The 20,556-nt window shown below is 43.3% G+C and overlaps 1 protein-coding gene across 5 annotated transcripts in view; it reads right to left on the bottom strand.

Annotated features, from left to right (window-relative positions):
* Window positions 1-3,650: 3,650 nt before the first annotated feature.
* The window catches only part of SETD3 (SET domain containing 3, actin N3(tau)-histidine methyltransferase), a 61,428-nt gene continuing 44,522 nt past the window's right edge, over window positions 3,651-20,556 (bottom strand). For all 5 annotated transcript variants that reach the window (XM_074326952.1, XM_074326951.1, XM_074326950.1 and 2 more), the window contains 7 exons: window positions 17,285-17,343; window positions 16,357-16,471; window positions 12,124-12,198; window positions 10,837-11,003; window positions 9,878-9,963; window positions 6,603-6,763; window positions 3,651-5,901 (listed from right to left, as the gene is read on the bottom strand). In XM_074326952.1, coding sequence (XP_074183053.1) covers window positions 5,455-5,901; window positions 6,603-6,763; window positions 9,878-9,963; window positions 10,837-11,003; window positions 12,124-12,198; window positions 16,357-16,471; window positions 17,285-17,343 — 1,110 coding nt within the window. In that variant the 3' untranslated portion in view covers window positions 3,651-5,454. The remainder of the gene's footprint in view (window positions 5,902-6,602; window positions 6,764-9,877; window positions 9,964-10,836; window positions 11,004-12,123; window positions 12,199-16,356; window positions 16,472-17,284; window positions 17,344-20,556) is intronic.

The following is a 20,556-nucleotide window of genomic DNA, read 5'->3' as shown; positions in this document are numbered from 1 at the left end:
AAGAAAACCCAGGCCCTGTGCATTAAGAAACTTGCTGTAGGTCACAAACCACGGTGGAGAAAGCAGTGGGTCAGGATTCTACTTCAGCTCTGCCTGATTTCGGAGTCCCTGTTTTTCGGATGAGCAGTTTCTTCTCTGGGCTCCAATCCTGACTGTTGGCTCAAATGCTAATACTCTCAAAGGATTGCGGAGGCCTACCAGTCGTCTACACTGGAGGGAGAAATTGTTCATTAGTTCCCTGTCAGAAAAGCAAGTCTGCGTGAATAAAACAGGTGGAGAGATGAGGATGGGAGCAGCTGGGACACACTTTGCAGAAAGGCAGGAAACGGGCATGGGACAAACCTCCCCAGCGGCACGTGGACGCCGAGGGCAGCCATCCCGGGGTGCGCTCCAGCTGCTTTTGGGGGATTTAAGCAAACCTTGTGATCCCAACAGTAGCTCCTTGAAGCACATGCTGTTGAGCTGGAAAAGGGTGCTTTGAGGTTCCACCACATCTGATCTTTTTCTCCTAGAACAAGCAGAAACAGGAAAGCGAGAACAGACAGGGAAGGAGGGAGATTTTAATCAACCTGGGATTTCTCCAGAGGAGCGCATTCACAGGTCCAGGAGGGGGTGTCTCCCACTGCTGTGACTGGTCCATCAACAGGGAACCCTTTTCCAAGCACGCACTAGGTGCCATTCAGACGAGCCCGTGGGGGAACACAGCCTCCCCGCCACCAACATCCGCTCAGCACAGCTGCTGTAGAGCTTGGCCTAAAGCATGCCGAGGAACGTCTCTGGTGCCTGAAACAATGAGTATTATATACACACATACTACACACACACACTAGTGTCTATGTACACATACACACGTATCTCTGCGTATACATGTATGATACACACACAGGCCCGAGGCCAGGCCCAGGGAAGTGGCCCACATGAGTTGGAGGCCGTTAAGACAGTTCATACAGACTAGGAGTCAGAGCTGATTTGAGGGTCACAATCTGAGTTTACGTCCCAAGCTCCACAGGTCATGCTATGAAGTCCACAAACACCGGCTTCTCTGCCTTTTAATCTCATTTCTAGGGGAAATACCAACGGTGGCATTTGTGTTCAAAGGAGCTGGCGATGGTTACATTTTCCACGTAAAGAAGCTACTGGTTCCTGTAATAATTAGGTAAACCTCCCCAGGGGCTCTCCTCTGTGGTACCCACCGGCTCGGTGGTGTTCAGGGCTGTCTCCTGCAGGATCTCTCCAGGAGCCTGACCTTCCTGGCCTCTCCTGTGCCTGCCTGGCCATTGCTGCCTTCACTCCACTGCTCACAAAGAAACCCCTGGATGCCCAGCTGCCACATCCTCTGGTCGGTCCTTTTTCCCTTCAGCACCACAGCCCAGGGTGCACTGCTCGTGAACGTGGCACGCTCTGCCCGGGTTACGGTTATTTGTTCAAATGGCTGACTCACCACCTCTAGGGCAGCAAAGGTTTCTTAGGAATCTTTGAGGTCCCCACAGAACCTGGCACTGCGCCAACAACACAACTGTTGCTAAGCCTGGGCCTGAAGTTCCTGCATCAGTGCACAGATGCGAGCTGCTGCCTGCAGAGCAGGCATAATTTTGCTGCCCCAGTCCTACTAACACTGTCTGCCTCCTGGGAGTGGCTCAGACTGAGAAAATAGTAATAACTAACATTTACTGAATGCTTAGCACACAGCAGGCACTAGTGCCAGAAGCTTTTATCTGTGTGATCTCATTTGGTCCTCCTGGTCCCCTCTAGAGGAAGGAAGCACAAGGAACCCTAAAGGAGGATACGCAAACATTCAAAGGCTGGCCGTCCCTTGGTTCCGCGGCCAGGAGAGAAGCAGGTGCGGTGTTCCGAACGTGCACTCAGCCACTGTGTAAAATGACTAAGAAAATCAAAACACACCAGACATTTACAATACCCTCTGCACATCAGTCGACCTTTGATGGCCGGCAGCCTGTCCATGTCCCAACAGTGAGTAGAGCCCTCCCACCAATCGGCTGGTGTCGTTAGAAAGTGTTCCCTCACGGGGCTGAGAGCTGCCTCCTGACACTCTGAGTAGCTCCGTTCCTCCTTCATGCAGCAGTTCAAATATAGGACGTCAGGAATTAAATCCCTGTGAACACCTATAGCCTAAGCACACCGGCTTCATGTAAGTAACAAATTCACCAGTACATTTAAATACAATTCGAGTCACTCAAATTCAATGTACACGTAGGACTTCAGGATTATATTATATAAGGTGCTGCCGATTAAAATCATCGGGTCACCCTTAATGAGGTGATTGGATTCTACTCTATACCTACCTGAAATTGACATTTAAATAAAAGCGAGCAAAATTCTTGGGTCAGGTTATCAGCTATACCCTATTAAACACATTCATTTTGCCAGATCAATATGAGCATGGCACAATACATCACATAAAAAGCATCTCACTGTAGCCATGGTTACAGCCAACACTTTAAGATCTGGTCTCTCTGAAACTCACCCCCCAAATCAACTACCACTATGAAACTAGATTTTCTTTAGTCAGTGCTATTCTAGTTTTGAGCTCAAGTCATAGGTACTTTCTTTGGATTGTCTTTTTTTCCATCTTTCACTCCAACATGTACATATTAACCACCAAAAATAAAAATAAAAAAATACAGTGATGACTTACAGAAAATTCCCTCATTTTTAAACGAAGGTTTAATTTAGCATAACCATGTGTATTGGGAACCTGAAAATATTTTTAATGTCTCACCCCATCTCAAAAAAAAAAAAAAAATTAAATATATCTTGTAGTGAGCCTGTTCTAGAAACTATGGGGGGAAATCACCCATCAATTGCCAGGCTGCGTGGAAGAACTGAGTGGTTTTTCTAGGCTGGTGAAATCTAATTGCTAACTGTTTACACAAATAACACACAGAGCTAACGAAACAGAAGCAGAAGCTGGCATTTTTCCAATGACCAGTCTGAACAGCCTCGTATGCAACAGCATTAAGAGAAAGTAAACTTTAAAACGATTTGAGAGAAAGGTCTATTTTCATGACAGATGGCAATGAGGGTTCTTCAATGCCAATTTCATCACTTCTCCTCCATTTTCAAACGCTGAAGTTCTGGCTCCAAGTGTCTGTACAGCAGCACCCCACCTGCCAAGACGAATCAGGGCTGAGGGGTGACTAATGCTTGCTGTGGTCTCGCCACCCTCCCAGTCTTTCTAGGGCCATTCTACCCAACTGAGGAAATAATGTTGTTCAATAGATACTCTTGTCTTCTGACATCAGAAAGTCCTGTTCTTATGAGCACCAATTTTATGTCCCTCAATTAGGAGCCTGACATATAATCACTTTCTGATCCAATGACCTTAACAAACAGATGCTGCTGATGGGGAATTCATGGACAGAATAGCCTCCAGATTTTTTAGCAGGGATGTTTGATAATTTAGTACCATTCTTTCATCTTACAAGTAAATGAGGAAACTGAGGCCCGAGGTTCCCAACAGCCATCGTTGGTGGTGCTGTGATGACTCGGGCCGGAATCCTGACGCCAGTCCAGTGCTCTTCCAGCTCCATCAAACTCAGATCTCCAGGGAACATTCCAGAAACTATCCATCTCATGACGCTATTTTATCTCTGAATTGTGTTGTGTTTTTTTAAAGGAAAAACTCAGTATTAGATTTGACAACTTTTAATCCAATGAGAAAATACATCTACAGACAAGTTAGTCATGAAAGTTCTAGTCTCTGGGACTTCTACAAGCAGAGTAGGAAACTCCTTGAGTACCACAGTGCTCTTGCCTTTTGGGAATTAATGAGGATGCTTCAGAGACTATTTCCTATTTTTGGTGAGGCCCCTCGGGTACCACACGGACAGGGGAGATGGCAGCCCCAAAAGTCCTCTTCTCAGTGAGTTCAAAGTACACACACATCAGCAACGCAGCAAGTGACAGGCGCCGACGCAGAAGGATGCTGCCCACCTCCCAGAAGGATGAAACCTGCCAAGTCATGTCCGATGCGGCAGGTAGACCTGACCTGCCGAGCCCCAGAAGACAGGTGTTCTCAGGACAGCTGTCTTCTCCAAGGAGAAACACTGTGACCATCCTCAGACGACCTGTGTGTGGCAATGTCCACCCCAACAGCCAGGCGAATCATTCACATAGCATTTTCAAAGTGAGTGATCTGCTTAGCGAAACATCAGACTCAATGTAAAAGTTGATAGAGAAGGGAGACCGGTAATCCATAAGCTGAACACTGGGGGCTTTCTGGGGATGGATGACACCCCCCTCCACCAGAACACCATGCCAAGCCTTTACTTCCCCCCAAACTTAAGTGGCCCTCTTTTTGTGTTCCTGCTGCCACCAGGTCCCCTGTAGGGCTGGTGAGGGGTGACCACGGGCCTTTCTTTCATTCCTCTCTGAAACCCCAGCCAGGGCTAGCACAGCACAGGTGAGGTTCCGAACCTGCCGGGGGTATTACTAAGACGGTCTGCATGAAAGCTCGGTGCTAAGGTCCTGTCCCACGCCAAAGGAAAGGAACAGACAAAAGCATTAATCATGTTCTCGTTTTAATAAGGCCTTTTACTCAAAAGTGTAGCTCTGAAAATCTCTGGCTTGTTCTGAAAACGGAAGAGCCAGGAGCCACCTCACTCTGAACCTGGCTGGAGAGCTGTGGCCAGTGGGTTTGCAAACTGTCCATCTCCGAAGCTGGAAATCAAATGCATCACTTTAAAATCAGAGGCAACAGCTAAAATTAGGAAGATGATGCATGTCCTACTTTGATTCAAGAAGAAAGGGCAAGTTCTTAATACAGTAACACAAAACACAAAAGTAAACAAATCTTTAGAAATCACTAGATATGTGTATGTGTGTGTGTGTGTTTATATAATTAGGATTATCATGAACATTTAAAACTATTAAAAATAAGTTTGCCACCTTACTTTGCTTTTGGTACTGGGGTGTTATAGCTGTAGGAAAATTTTTTTTTTGCCCAGACTCTTAAGTTTCCAAACCTCAAGCCTGTTCTCTGCTGTGCAACTGCCCCACCAGCACACAAACACCCGGAGCTCCGCCACCCAGTCCTGTTGGCAGGAGGCAGAGCAGGCTTTAATTCTGGTTGTCAAGCTGACAGGCCCACAAAAGCACAGCTGACAGAGGAGCCGGATTCTTCCCCAGGAAGAAAATACATTTGCCCACAATGGGTCTGCAAAATCTTCCAAGCCACCTCTCGTCCCCATTGCTGTCATGGTTTGTAACTTGTTTGTTTTGCCTAAAAGCAAGATGGCAATCTTAATCAAAAAGGGAAGCTAGATCTTTTTTAAATAACTTAAAAAAATTATTTTTATATAAAGCAGCAAAAACATATTTTTCTCTCTGCAGAAAAACAAAACCAAAAACGTGAACAGGAAACACAGCAATGTGAATGGACTGTCCGTGGACTTGTGCGCGACTGAACCCCCAGCAGACGGCGCACCCCCAGAGCTACTCTTTAACGTCCTCAGTGCTGTCTGAAGGCTCTTTGGCATCTTCGGTCGCTCTTTTACTTTGCTCTTGATTTAAATCTTCCTTTTCTAACCTGGTCCCGTTGGGGATAGAGTTTTCGCCATTTACGAGCCCGTTTTCCACAGCCTTGGCCCGGCTGACGGCTTCCACAAGGCTGAGGGCCTCCTGCACGCCGGCCTCCTCCTCCAGGTTCCTCAGGACCAGGGGCAGCCTCGAGTCCACCACGCCGCCTTCCAGCAGCCCTGGGTTACTCTCCTCGTACTTGGGGAGTGGAGCCCCCTCCTCCATTTGCTTGCGGTAGTATTCCCGGTTTGCAGCTGCACTCTTCACGGCTTTTTCCAGAATCTCTTTTTCACCTAAGCGCAACTTGATGGCCATTGTTGCACGAACAGAAAGATCATGGTTTTTCAAGAAGGACTTGTCTTCCTGGAAAATGAAAAAAGAGCAGCAAAACGAATTATAAGAAGTCTAAATCAGTAAAACTACAGAGACAGAAGGCAGATCAGTTGTTGCTGGGGATTGGGGCATGAGGGAAATTTAGGGGGTGACAGAAGGTTCTAGAACTTGAGGTGGTTGAAAGACTATATATGTACATCAAAGTGTACATTTTAGAAGTGTGAGTTTTACTGTATGTAAATTATACCTCGATAAAACTATCATAAAGCAAAAAAGAAGAGCCTAAATCACATGGTGCTCTAACACAATGACAGACAACTTCACTTAGTCTTGAACTCGTTCTGTCTTGTGCACTGACGGAGCCCCAGGGCTCAGCCCTTGGCTCAATGGATGAATGAGTGAATGAATGAACGAGAAGTATTTCAAGCCAGTGACTCAATGGCAAACTTTGAAAGTTCAAATGAAAACTCACGTTTGTTGTACGCTATGAATTAGAAATTATAGAGAAGTATTACATAATTTTAAAATTTTATCTTCTAATCAACAATGCCTCAATATGACTCTTTCAATAAGTATAAATGTGTTAAATAGAAAAATGTTAAGATGAATAAAAATTTCAAATGCACAATTTTGCTAAAGAATTACAGCAATTTACATTTAGGAAGGAATCTCTTATTAAGCATCTTTCAAAACATGACAAAGTTCAAATCCTCATTCAATAATCTAATTACCTCAATATTTGTTTTGTATGTTTTTAAAAGAAGTGAGGCTCGGTCTTCAAGAAACGTCCAAAGTTTGACCTCATTGTCCCAACTCACAGGATATTCAGAGTTGCCCAGGGTGAAGATTCTATCAATGGCATTATCTCCTAGCAAATGTTCCTTCAATTCTTCTGCAAGAAATACAAACAGCCATCTGTTAGGGGAGAAAAAGCACTACTCACTTTAACAAGCAATCCACCTTACAAAGTATCTTCTCCACCAATGTCACTTTCTCGTGGCTAAAAGCTCTCCCCGCTCAGTCAGCCAGGCCATTTCCAGACTCTCCAGAGTTGAGTCAGAGATGTTTCCGGCAGGAAAACAAGGTGCTGTCTTCCTGAGCCACTATCCAGCTTTGGCATTGCATTCCATTTCTCATGGTTTTATGAGGGACACTGAAAGCCTTCGGATAGTTTTCACGAGGTACTTTTGAAAGACACAAGATACTTTGGAAAGACAATCTATAAGGACATTTTGACAATACCCTTCCCACAAGCCATGAGCTCAGTCAGACTAACTGGGTCAAAAAGACCTTTAGGTGAACAATGTAAAGGGTAAAAACGAACAACAGCACAATACTCCACTGATCCTTCTAAAATTTAGGTCTGATTGGTGCTTATTCCAGTAGTTGACCTGACAAAGTTATTTGTCTCATAACAAGTAAGCCCACAAACTGAGAGAAACAAGAAAATGGACGATAAAAATCTCAGTTAATGAAAAATGTGCTTATGTCCCTCACTTGTCAGGAATTTAAATAGGAATCACAAATAAACCCAAGTAAAATCTCAATTACCTTCAAATATATTTAAGAGGAAGAAGGAATTCAGCAACTGCTCTGAGCATTTTCTCTCCTGGCACATTAGCTTCAAAAGACCAAAACATGCCGATCCTATTCATCCTCAAGAAACACACCCAGGCTTTTTATGTAATTATGAGACAGTATCTCTTTCAGAGCAAAATGCCCCACAGCTGTCACTATTTACAATTCAAACTGAAGAACTTCTGTTGCCAGCAAACCAAACTTTTATCAGTCTTCGAGTAATTCGAAGAATACATCAATTGTCTTGACATGACAAACTGTCTCTCTGACTAGAGAGAAACGAATCACCGATGCCCCTAACATGATTCAAGCAGTTTTTTTTGTTGTTTCATTTTTTTTGTTTTTAAGAAAACAGAAGTTAATCTAATGTTCAAAGAAGAAATGTATTATGTTGCCGTTGTTAGTAATAGGTCATGATAAAATTCAGGATTTTCACATTTTTGATCCTGCAGTTTCTAGAAGTCTTTGTATAAGGTAATGAAGATTTTAAGAAATGCTCCCTTAGTGGTAGAAACTTCTTAGAAGCCCCAAATACTTAAATTAAGGTTACTGTTTTCGTTTTCTTCCTCAACCTCGAGTGCTGAAAGCTGAAGTGCAGAAGCAGACCCTTCTCTCTCTCTTCCTTTTAAAGTGAAACTGTGCATCTCTCGGGGAAGTGAACCAACAGCTCCGGAGTGGGTTTCCTTGCCCTGCGTTCCTCCAGCTGACAAACCCTGGACCAAGTCCCAGCCTGGGGTCCGCCCGTCCTCACCGGGGCTCGTCCCTTCACCCGGCCACTGAGGGACTGCGCGTTTGGCGCCCTCACCCTTCAGCCTGGCTCAGTGTCAAACATGGGTTCCTCCATCCCCTGGAGTACTAGGATCTCTTCCATGGATTATGTGATTTGCAAACCAGCAGAAGCTACGTGGGAGCCTGGGCGCAGGTGCTGCCTTTAGTAGAGCAGGGCTCTAAGTCGGGTCACCCCTCTGAGCTGGCGTTTCTACGGCAGTCAAATGGTCAAACGGGAACCCCTATCTCTCACCAGGCTGATGAGGACCACGAGGCACACAGCAGGTGCTCACAAATGATAGGGGTTATCGTCACCATCATCCCTTCATTATAAATCCCTTCAGCAGAGGAACTGTGACATTCAATTCTGTATCCCTATATTACATGCAAGAAAAGGAACTCTTGTTTGTTAAATGGAATTGATGAGCTACCAAAGGACCAGGTCACCAAAAGCTCTCACCTGAGGGACGGTGAGGCTGCAGCAATATGGCTGCTTCTGAGGGACAAGTACCATCTTGCACTCGGCGGGTTCTGCAGTTGGTGTCTAAACTGCCTCCCTGTGTTTTGGGACTAAGTTTCTTCTTCCTCCTTCCTGATGAAGACCTTGGACCTGGGCAGCACTTGTCCTGGATCCAGACATAAGGTCAGGGAGCTGAGGACCGCAGAGCCCAGCAGACTCCCCTCCATGGGCCATGGTTTACTGCTGCGGCCCAAACTGCCCTTCCCCAGCGCTCGGGCCGCAGCTTCGGGAGGACAGTGACTCGTCTGGTCTGTTCAGGGAGGCGGTCACTCACTCTCTCTCTCTCTCTCTCTCTCTGTCTCACTCACACTCCACTCACTCCTACCCTTTCTGTTCTGCACAGGATTTAAGGTAGTTGACAACAGCAAACACACGTGCACAGACACACACACTCACACAATGAAACCTCAGCACCGAGGATGAGGAGCAGCAGTTTCAGATGAAAAATGAAAACACAGTCACAACAGGTAAACCTCAGGAAGAAACCCCAAATGCCTTGTCTTAAGCAAACATAAAAGTCAGTGCTCCATACATATGTTTAACTCTTTCTGTGCCTGAAAAGAGAGGCTGGAGACAAGAACATTTTGGGACTTACACAGACTCTGTTTGCAGTGTTATTTACTCTAACAGGACGCCTGACATTAAGGGGCCAGCTGGCAACTTCAGATTCAGAACACAGTTGGCTAACAAATGAAGTCCTGTGGCCCATGCACGCCACTGCGGGCCATGTCACTTCAGGGTCAGCTGATCATTAACTTCTCCAGGCATGTTAAAGATATTAGTACACTGTGAGTGAAATTAGGCTCTGTCAGACTTCGGCAATAAGCACATTAAAAACTTCCATCTCCAAATGTAGAATTGTGATACACTTAGATAATCCAAGATGTTTTCAGTTTTCTTCCAATGCAATAGACAATTGTTTATTACAAATAAATACTGATAACACACTGAGGATTTAATAAAACATTTCTAGGGTAAGCTAGATCAATTTTTTTCTTTCTCCAATACCACCATCTTACGTCCTCCCCCAAAAGGTACTTTGGTTTCCAGCAATTTTATCTTTAATCTGAATCCCGATGCTTTCCAGTTTCCTGAATTTAAAAAAAATGAACATCTTTTTTTTCCCCTGAAATGATTTACCTTCGGTCATGCAGAATACTCGGAGAAAAGCCAGGAGCTGGGCAGAGATGGGCGGCTCCGTAAAATGCAAGGCGAAGACACTGGAACTGACAAAAGCAGGAAGGAGATCAGTGACCTTGGAGTCACTTACTTGCTCCAAAGTGAAATCCATCCCTTAAATCTACAGCCCGTCCGACCCCAAGGAGCGCTGAGTGGGCCCAAGTCGCTCCAGCATCTCATCTCAAGCATGGAAGCATTGTTTTGGGTCATTGAAACACGCAGGAGGCCTGGCTGACCGAAAGGATGGCAGTAACCACCTCTGCCAGCAATTCTCACAGTCTAACAGCCTTAATCTCCGGCTGCACACAACACGGTACGAGAAGGAAGCATGCCCGTGGGCCTTAAAAAATGTTCACAATAATTCGAGTTCACATTTTAATCATTAATCAAATATTGACAAGTTCAATACAAAAAAGGCCTGGCTAATCCATTTTCATTAAGAATGGTTCCTCCATTCCCCGTAGAACCAATAAGTCATAATTCTTGTCTTCTTTATCATTTTGCACCTCACATGCAAGAAAACCTTAAAGAATTTAACCAGAAATTCTTGAAATCACTGAGGATCATGACTTCATTACAGAAACTAATGGTGGCCAAGAATTAAATGAAACAAATTGATCCAGGTTATTAACCTTTTCAAGGTGAAAGACATTAATGATACCAAAGCACTTATTTCACTTAATGAGGATTTCAGGCCACATCCCCTAGAACGGATGGTGAAGGCTCCCAGCAACACAATTATGTTTATCTGAAAACGCTGGTCAATCACCACGCATCTCAAAGGTTTAAATGTGCTGTGTAACAGGGATAAAGGGATTAAGACAAACCACTGTAGAGAAGTTTTATTAACACACCAATTAAACATTATGCAACTGGAAATGTTTCAAGCACGGCAGGAAAGAGCTGACCGTTGTACTTACGTGGGGATGCCTGCGCGGGCCAGGACCTCGGCCTTCATAGCGTACAGCCTGTCACTTTTACTCACTCCAAGCTTTATTTTCACTCTGTCGTGTGAATTATTGTCAAAGAAAAAACCACTGTGGATCACAAACTCTGCATTGGACCGAGTGCCATAAAAAATGTAAATCTGAGATGCAGTGAAGAAAAAATAAAGGGACATAAAAGAAACTTAACATCCATTCTTAACACAAAGCAGGACAAAGGGTCAGTTCTCATATACTTTACGTGACAACACAGCTCTGAAGTGACCACACACCTACTCTGGACATCATGTGTGGCGAGGGTGAAGTTTCAGCAAGGCGTGCAATTTCCCCAACTTTCCAAGCTATCTGAGATGGTGAAAAGGACCATCACTTCTGCTGCCCACATGGGCCTTCCTGGTGCACAAAGGCGCGGGATCCTGGGGTTCCCCGGGGTCCCCAGGCCTCCCGCCTTTCCTTTTGAGGGACAGCAAGACTATTGCTTTTCTTGTGCCCTTTAAAATTCAGCACGTTCTTCCTCTCCTTTCAGTATAAGAGAGTCTTCTGGAGCAGGAGTTTAAAGCAATGTCTGTGAGGAATTCCTTTCTAGATCCTATGGCAACTCTGCAACCAGCAGGAGGGTGTATGAACTTGTCTGCAGGAAGAGATCAGTGCTTTGTTAGACTAAGACTTTTCATTTTGTCTCATTTGGAACGTCAGGGGTCTACGTCAGTTCTGGGTATTGTGTATTATCTGCTCGGTCAAAAGACTGACAGAATACAGGTCTTTACAGGTGCATGTTTTCAAACTTACCGAATCGCTTAATCTTGCCCCTGCCCAAATTATTTGATTAAAAATTCAGATTAAAGTGAAAGCACAAGGAGATAGATCTTACGGCTACGATTCACTTATGTTTTTGCCACTTAAATAAACTGCTTCTTTATAAAGAAGGTTCTAGTCAACAGAAAAAGAAATGACAGCAGTGCAGTTTATAAAATTGAAAAATCTGTTCTCCTGCTAGAACAACAAAGCTTATTTTCAGTTACAAATTTTAGGTTATTACAAATATTAGCTCAATGGTGCAAATGGCTGCACTTAAATCTTTTTTCTTTGTGGATCCAAAGGTCCAACACAAAGCATAGCAGCTTCAGGTCTCAAGATGTGTTCCCAAACCATCCTGAATATAAGCCCCAAGATTTTCTGGCCGAGTTAAATGCCTTTTTAAATTACCAGCACGGTATTAACTCAGGGGCCCCAGGCCGGCCCCCAGCAGACACTGCAACCCACCTGCTCTCCAGCCTGGAAGTCCTGCAGGGCGACACATTCGCAGCGGTCGTCTTCCAGGTTGTACCCAGTGGTGATCTGGAGATGACAAGAAGCCCAACATGTCCAGGGCCGCTCACTCGGGAGGCCTTTTTGTTTTTGGACAATTAGAGAATAAAAGCTACCCAAAGTACTTAGAAGGGTGCATTGTGCGTACTTTATAAAACTGAGCGAAGAAATGCTTGGTTATTTTAATTAATACTATTTACGCCAGAAATTCTTATGGAAGATTCCATACCTGAAGTAAAGGACGTACTCTTAGGAAAATATATTGTATAGATTATCACTTGCTGGCCTCAGCCAAACATAAACCATTTATTACAAAGTTAGTGCCTTTGAGGCCCCCCCATGAGGCAAAGCTGTGGCATTTGCCCCCCACAGTCGGATTTAGGACTCCTGGAGAACTCTAATTGACTTGCAAATATTGTCTTTATCTAATGTTTGGCCTTTAAGAAACTGAAGTGGGTTTTCCTTTGGATAAAGAATCGCAGAAAAAGAAAAGCTGTTCCTGAATTATGTACATATATTACTCTGAAATTAGAGAAATTAAAACTTTCAGATAAGCAAAGGAAAATAGTTGTATCCTATTCATTTTCTGAGAGCTGTATTGTGAGTTTCTAAGCCCATTACAAATAAATACAAAAAATCCACTAACTACATCACCTCCTAACCTCTCCTGTCCTAGCGGGCACCAGGCAACCTCAAGGTCATGGCACAGGAGTCACAAAGAAACTCTTTGCACCTCAGCTGGTGGCATTTTATCTTCTAAATCATCCTTGGGGTCTTTCCTCCCCAGTCTTTCCATGGCATGACTGAGGGCTTCGTTCTTTCTGGCCTAGCTTAGCATTTGCAAAAAGCTTCCAACTGGTCTCCCAAACCCAGCACTGTGGCTCCTGCATCCCTGGCGACATTACAGTGTCGACCTCCTGTCTCAAACCTTCCGGTGCCGCTCCAAATTCTTGAGCAAGTCCAGTTTACCAGGAGGGCCAGACCTCCCTTCAGCCTCCTGACATGACACTGGCCTGTTCGTTTTATTAACCATACATCTAGAAATCCTTCATACTTCTGATCTGCAAGACCAATGGGAAAGCTGAAAGCAATGAGAAGCCAGGTATTTTGTACACTTCCACTCACAGAACAGCTTAAACACTTGATAAAATCAGCTCCATGAAGTTCCTGCCCAACACTGAGAAAAAAATCACTTTTCTGACTCTAAACATGACCTTGATAATAAGGTATGGAGTAGGAACTGCGCATCAACGCTCCACAGCGTGGCTCCACAGGGACCCAACAGGAGCGTGAAGAGACAAGAAAGAAGTTAGGGGAAGCGGGCAGGAAGGGGGGGCGGGCCACCAGTACACAAAAGTAAATAGGTAGAAATACAGGAGATAGACAACAGGACAGGAAGGGCGGCTTATGGGAGGCGAGGTGTGGATTTTGCGCAGGGCGCTCAGGGTGGCCTCACTGGAAGAGGTCTGAGTCGTCCTGAAGTCATCCCAGGAACAATGTTTCAGGCAGAGGGTACAGCATGTGCAAAGGCCCTGAAGTGGGCTGTGCTCGTGTCTGAGGAACCTCAGGGGCCAAGGCCTGTCTGTGCAATGGGGACAGGCTGGGCGGGTGTCTTGTCTGCTACTGTAAAAACCTGGGCTTTTACTTGGAGACTGAAAGCCTCATGTCAATCTAAATGTTTTTAAATTTTCAATACTCAGAAAGACCTTGAAAAAGAGCCTCCCTTAATTCTGTGTGAGTTTTTCAATGCTCCTTCGCCTGACTGTAGTCACATATTCAAATACCAGGGCCGATTATTCCAACACACTTTACCTACTGGAACACAATGGCCTATAAACTACTTACGTAGAAGTGTCCTTCTCTGTGCAAACTGAACCACCTCAAGAAAGGAGACCTGCTGCTTATGTTAATTTTGAACAAGTCATGCAGAACTTAAAGACATATTATTTCTTACAGCTTAGTACTATGTCGTATAAACTTGTCTAAATTTGTTTTTCCACGTGGCCTGGAAATCAGTTCACGTTCACCAGACTCTCTGGCCCAGGGATTCATCTAGCCTCTTATTTCCTTCTGCTTCTTCTCGCTGCTACTGGTTTGAAATTACTGCCACAGACTTGATTCTTCCATTCTACTCCCATAACCAGGTTTTCGAGACATTGTTCGAAGCACACGGCGTTGCTGGGTTACAAATTTCTATCTACTCTCTCAGTGACAGTCAGAATAGACAGACAACAATTGTCAGGATAGACACACTCACAAAAGAAAATCTGTCTGAAAAGCTGAGCTTTAACTTCAAGTACCTTATTTTAAAAAAGAGATTAACTGTTAATACATATAATATACAACTTCATAGTGTTAAAATAGATTCTTAAATTCTACCAGGCAAAATTTCCCATGAAGTCCTGTAATTACAAGGGGAAACAGTTCCCCAAAGGGGTTGCATTAACTATGCAGGGAAAACAACCACTATAAGGAAAGTACTAACATCTTGTATAAACCTTCTAAAGGTTAGAGAGGTTTTGCCAGGCCTGTGGAAGTTAAAGACTTTATGAACAGTATTAGAAAATCATTGAATTCCATTTACATGAAAGCAACACAAAAACCAGTGTGTGTGTGTATGTGTGTGTGTGTGTGTGTGTGTGTGTGTGTGAAGGTGAAGGTTCAAATGCACAGCAAAGGGTGGGAGAGGTTTGCAAGAAACCAAAACCGTCAACCTGGGAGGCAGGGACCCTGTGGCTGGGGGGAGGAAACTCCGCAGAGGCTTCTGTGTTGTTTAATTGGTTTTGTGTGTTTACAGTAAAGTATGTACTTGTTAAACTTTAGAAATAAAAAAATAAATCCCAAGGATCTATCAAGTTTGGGAACCAATGATCTAATCCAAAAAAAAGAAAAATACTATAGTCAAATATTAAAAGCTGTTTGAAAAATTTTTTAAGTTCAACCTTATGATCAGCTTAAAATAGCTCTGAAGGAAAAAAATAAAGAGGAAAGAATGTAAAATTTTATTCACTAATGAAAATAAATGGTAAAATATGGTACTATTCCTTAAAATGGCTAATTAAATGAAGCATATTAAATTAAGGCTAAAATATAATTGTAAAAGTGGAACTAGTCTTTCTCTACAATTTAATAGTGTACTTGTTGCTAGACCTTTCCAAATGAGCGCCAGGGTATTCTATCTTAAGAGTTTGGCATACATTACATGTGTGCTGGCCACTTTGTAGAATTAGTCGTGAAACACTCATTTACAGCATTTTCTCAGTCTATTTATAATACTGCTAATAATAACAAAGAAAGCTAACACTGAGAAAAGATGAACAACAAAAAAAAATTAACCAAACCAGTATACCAGTATAATGTTTAAAAATTCAAACTATTGTGAAGTTGGTCATACTTTGATCTACTGCGACTATCAGGAGATGGTCCTCAGACAACCACCTCAGCAGAGAGCTGGCAACCTACTTTGTTGCTTGGAATCCAAAGAATGCTGCAGGCTTCCTCCTTTTCGGCATCACAGGGTATTTAACGATCACCACAAAATTTCCCTATTTTCTTAATGTCTCCCCACCAGCGCTTCCCACATCTCACGCTACCAGCTAAGTCCTGCACTCCAGGCCAAGGGCGGAAAGCCCAAGTGCACCGTCCTCCCACCCCAACACCAGGAGTCCGGGACGCTCCTGAACAAAAGCAGGTTAGTAAACGGGCCAAGATGTGTCAGCATGTCAGGTAGAGAGAGGGGGGCCGGGAAGGAATCCGAGAACCGTGTGTAACCGGAAATACAGTCAGCAAAGGAAGAAAACACGGAACACACGAGGAAAAATGAGAAAGAAGAAAGGTTTTTTCAATAAAACGTATTTTCACAAGAATAAGAAAAACGAAAGTTTGGTTTAGTCTGTGGTTCAATAAGATAAGAAAATGAATGTTTAGGCTGGAATTATGGTTTAGCAAATAAATGCAGTTCACTGTGGTTTTTGAAAGTGATGTAAGATTCAAGTTCCCGGTTTTCAGGATTAAGTAAACACAGGGAGAGAAAAATACCAGCCTCTATTTGTGGGCGGCGGGAGGGGTGTTTGTTCCCTTTGGAGGAGGCAGTCGGCAGAGAAAATGGTTTGTAGGTGGAATGTCCACTTTCAAGCTTAACCACAACAGCCTCCCTGATTAAACACAACACACACAGGAGGTCGTTACCAGGCCGTTGGTGTGATTGCACATGTCCCATAAGGGAATCAGCGCCAGAGTCACTCGGGAACCGTCCTCCGTGGGAATTTGGTTTTGTCGTGTCATAACAGAGGAGACTGCCCACCTGGAACAACCAGAGAAGAGGTGAATTACACTCGGAACACGTAAAAGCCCATGGCTGTAATAACTCAACCAGAACCTGAGGTTTGCCTGACTGCTCACGAATTTTCAAAACCTTTTCCTAAGTACTAACAGTGATGGCTGGGCTTCCTCACCATCATTTAAAATTAAATCTAGACTTGAGAGGAGGAAGGGGGAAATGAAAGGAAAAGGGAGCCAGAAGGCATCCAGTAGGAGCCACTAAGGAGGCTATTCCCAGGAAGAGACCTGGCAGGAGGGCCCCCCAGGGTCTTCCTTGGGCACAGACCCTCCCTCCTCCAAGCCAACCCCACCCTCTTTTACCCATAAGCTGACTCTGCCCCTTTCAAGGTACAAATAACATAACTCCTTTCTGATCAGAAATCCTCTAAGAACTCTACAAAATGTGGAGTGCTATTTTTTATTATGCTGTGCAGTGAATTAAGTCTTTTTGTTCAAAAAGAAGTCCCACTTAACACTAAAATTGTCTAATTTAAAAAGAAAAAAAAAAACCCTCACAATCACCCCACAAGGAGGTTCCTCTCCAGTATCAGCTGGCTGCCTCATCTAATCCCCTACCATTACAGGTTAATGGCAGTTTCCACAGGGCCGTTAAAATGCTGACACTTATCCCAGCTGTCCATTGTAACTTCTGAAAGACTAACTCCGTCTTGAGGCTTTACATGGTCACACAGGTCACTTCTTCCTGAAGCATGTTGCACTTCCAAGATCCCAAATTCACTTAGGAACCACCCCTAACACACACACACACACACACACACACACACACACAACCAACCTGTAGTCCTCATAAGTGAAAGAATCCTTCAAGGGCAGTTTGTTGGCATGAGGATGAGTCTGGGAATTACAAGTTTTAGAAAGCAGAGGTGAAGAGAGAAAAAGGGAAAACAGAAGTCAGTCAGCAGAATTTCATTATCTAGCTGCCTAACAGATCCTAACAAGAGCCAAGTGCAGCAGGAGGCGTCCAGCAGCGCTACTGAGGGATCAGCGTGCTGTTACGCGCTCATACATCACTGTCAGCTTAATTTGTTGTGCCCAGCAGCCGCCATAAATCTGCGGCTTCCTATTTCGATACTAGAACCCACAGACACGGCACAAACATAAAATTTAAGGTAGACTGACTTCACAAAAGGTAGGCACGCCCCCTGCACAGAAACCCAGAACCCCCCAAGTCAGGTGTCCACGCGGGCTCCCTTTGTGTCTTCTGCCGTCACGTGCTGCATATCCCTTACGCATAGATTTCAAACCTCTTCTGATATCAATAAAAGGGACAATTAACGGCACTCTAATAAATGGAAAGTTCTTTCACTTATCTTTGACTTACATCATTTGGATGGGAATCAACTTGGTACGTGTAAATGAATCACACACATGGTTAAGTGTGGCTCCAAGACCAAAAAAAATCAGGAAAAATACAGTTTTGTGAAATTACAAAATAAATTTTACAAACATTTAAAACAGAGATCAGCATACTTAAATGTTACTACTCCTTTTTTTCTGGACAAAAGAACGTTTGGTAAAAATATCCAAAACTTCACACTTATGAGAAAATTTTATACATTTCATAGTCTGTCTTCACAACACTCCCCCCGCTGCCCACACCTTAGACCTTTCAAGCACTTAAAAACTTTGTCTCAATTAAGAAATTAAAAGCTGTAACAGTATAATTTTAATCTTCAGTTTCAATTACAGTCTGATAGACAGATTGCAGTAAGCGATCAAATGAACAAATGGTTATTCCTGAGCTACAAATGAAATTCTGCTGTCCTGTGTCTGCGCGCGGCTAACGCATGAAGCCCCACGTAGTGTGCAGTTTTTACTCTTGACGCATTAGCATCACAAGTGCACAGTAATTTATCATCGCTCACTGTAATGTACTCGCTGGCACCGTGTGCAGGACAGTAGGGGATGAGGTAAAAGTGGCTCAAACCGTAAATCAATTAGAAAACAAAAGCTTGTGCTCAGTGCGCAATTTTAGGCAAATTATATACTACAAAAGGCTGCCAATTGGGTGCTAGCTCCCAGGTGCCCGCTTCTCCCCTCGAATCCTCGCCCAGTTTTAACCCTTTGGAAGAAGTCAACATATAAAAATATAGTCACGTTAATTTTTAACTGTTGTGATAATCGAAATGAAATTAAAGACGACGTTTTTAAAGTCAACATATAAAACATCATATTGCCCTGGGGCGTTTTCTAGCTGCTACAGGAATATCAGGAAATCCTATCTTTGGGGTTAAAAAAAAAAAATTGATACCACGGTCAGACGCGAGAATCCAAGACACTGGGGCCACTGACTGTCTCTTCTTTGTAACAAATGAAATGCTCGGCTGTGTCCTGAGCGCTTTGAAATGCTTTCCACTGAATTAAGAAACCTAACCACACCAGTATTCAGGTTTTTCCTCAAAAAAGTACAAATTCAGCAGATAAGAACCGTCCCTCTACCTAAAACTGCTTTTATGGTAAAAAGTACCACAGAAAAACTTCAGCGTTCTGTTGCTAAAATTTCCTTTCACTTACAATTAAATGAAACTTCACATCTAATGGTACTTGGGAGTATTCACATCCCACCTTTTCTCAAACTCTAGGAGGTGAGTGAGCATTGTTGTTTTTGTTACTTTAAAATACTTTCATGCATTTAAACTGTGGAATGCACTATAGTATTTTGAAAGCTGGTAAATTCCAATGAGAAATCCCCGAAGTATTCAAAATCTGATCCACGCCCCTCAGCCCAAAAGCTTGACTTATTGAATAGCAGAAAAGATGAGAATTCTCGAAATTGGAATGCTGAATGCTAAAATGACTCAAGGAAGAATCTTCCAACACTCAAAAGATCTTCAAAGGGCTTTGGACACGACAGAAAGATTCAAACAACAGCGACCCCCTCAAGGACTAAAAAGATGAAAACTTCTCTCTGAAGTGTTTCTCTTCCTACTACTTGTATACATTTCTTACCGAAAACATAACTTCATGCTCACAGTCCTGATGAAGTTGTAAAGAAAGCTCAAGAAAAAATGCACAAATGCTTTCTTAAGATTAAGATCATTTTGGTTATAGGGTTATGTAATATATGCAGAATCTGTTAGAAATAGTTGTTCTTATCTGCTTAAAAAAATAGGGTGTGCCTAATGCACGTAATTCTGATCTGAAAAGCAATTCTGCCACAGACGCATGCACTTAACAGTTATACTGAAGCAAAATGTGACACTATGGGGAATGGCAAATAACTGCCATTTCAACAGAGCTCTCACTACTGTGACACTACCGCCACCTACTGGTGTCATGGTAGATAGGTTACAGGCGCAGAGTTCTTGAATTCTTTCCCAGGGCAAGGAAGGCCTTCACAGCAACTTATCATAAACCAAGACTGGGTTTAGCTAGAATGGTTACTGCTTCAGCTTTACTCAAGCAAAATCTGGTTTCTAAAATATCTACCCCACCTCTTGAAATTATAATAGTTTTACAAGGATTTTGAAACATTCAAAGATTGAAAATGATTTGCATGTGAAAAACATTTAACTTGGAAAAAAAATATTTTCAGATATCCTGAAAAAATGAACAAGAATAAGAAAAATGTGTATTCCAAACACTCTTCAAGCTTTGGACAGAGTGATTTAAAAAAAACAACAAAAAAAAACCCACGCTTAACAGAATGATTTTTTGGTTTAAATACCAAGACTTTCTCTGTTGAAAACCAAGTTAAGGTTTAAAAATACATCTTGTAAAAAATGTAATATTAACCTGAAGTTACCTGAAAGTTACGAAAATGTTTTCAGGTGACAGCCTTTAAGCTCATACTTTATAGGGAGGCTAACTGAACGTGCCTCACTTCACAGAGCAAAATCCTGTAGGGGTTTTGTTTATCATGACTAGAACACACATGACTGACCTGTACTTTAAAAATAAAATTGTAAATTAAACCAGAAAACTCACACTTTGTGGCCAGTTCGTTTTAACTGTGATAGCTGCAGATACACATAAGCTGGGTGAGGGGTTCATGTCAGAGAGACGACAGTGACAGACAGTGACAGGGTCTCCCGGGCACCCAACAGG

The sequence above is a fragment of the Rhinolophus sinicus genome, linkage group LG03 (genome assembly GCF_036562045.2).
Source record: "Rhinolophus sinicus isolate RSC01 linkage group LG03, ASM3656204v1, whole genome shotgun sequence".
NCBI classification, from domain to species: Eukaryota; Metazoa; Chordata; class Mammalia; order Chiroptera; family Rhinolophidae; genus Rhinolophus; species Rhinolophus sinicus.
This window is presented reverse-complemented; position numbering and strand designations above follow the sequence as displayed.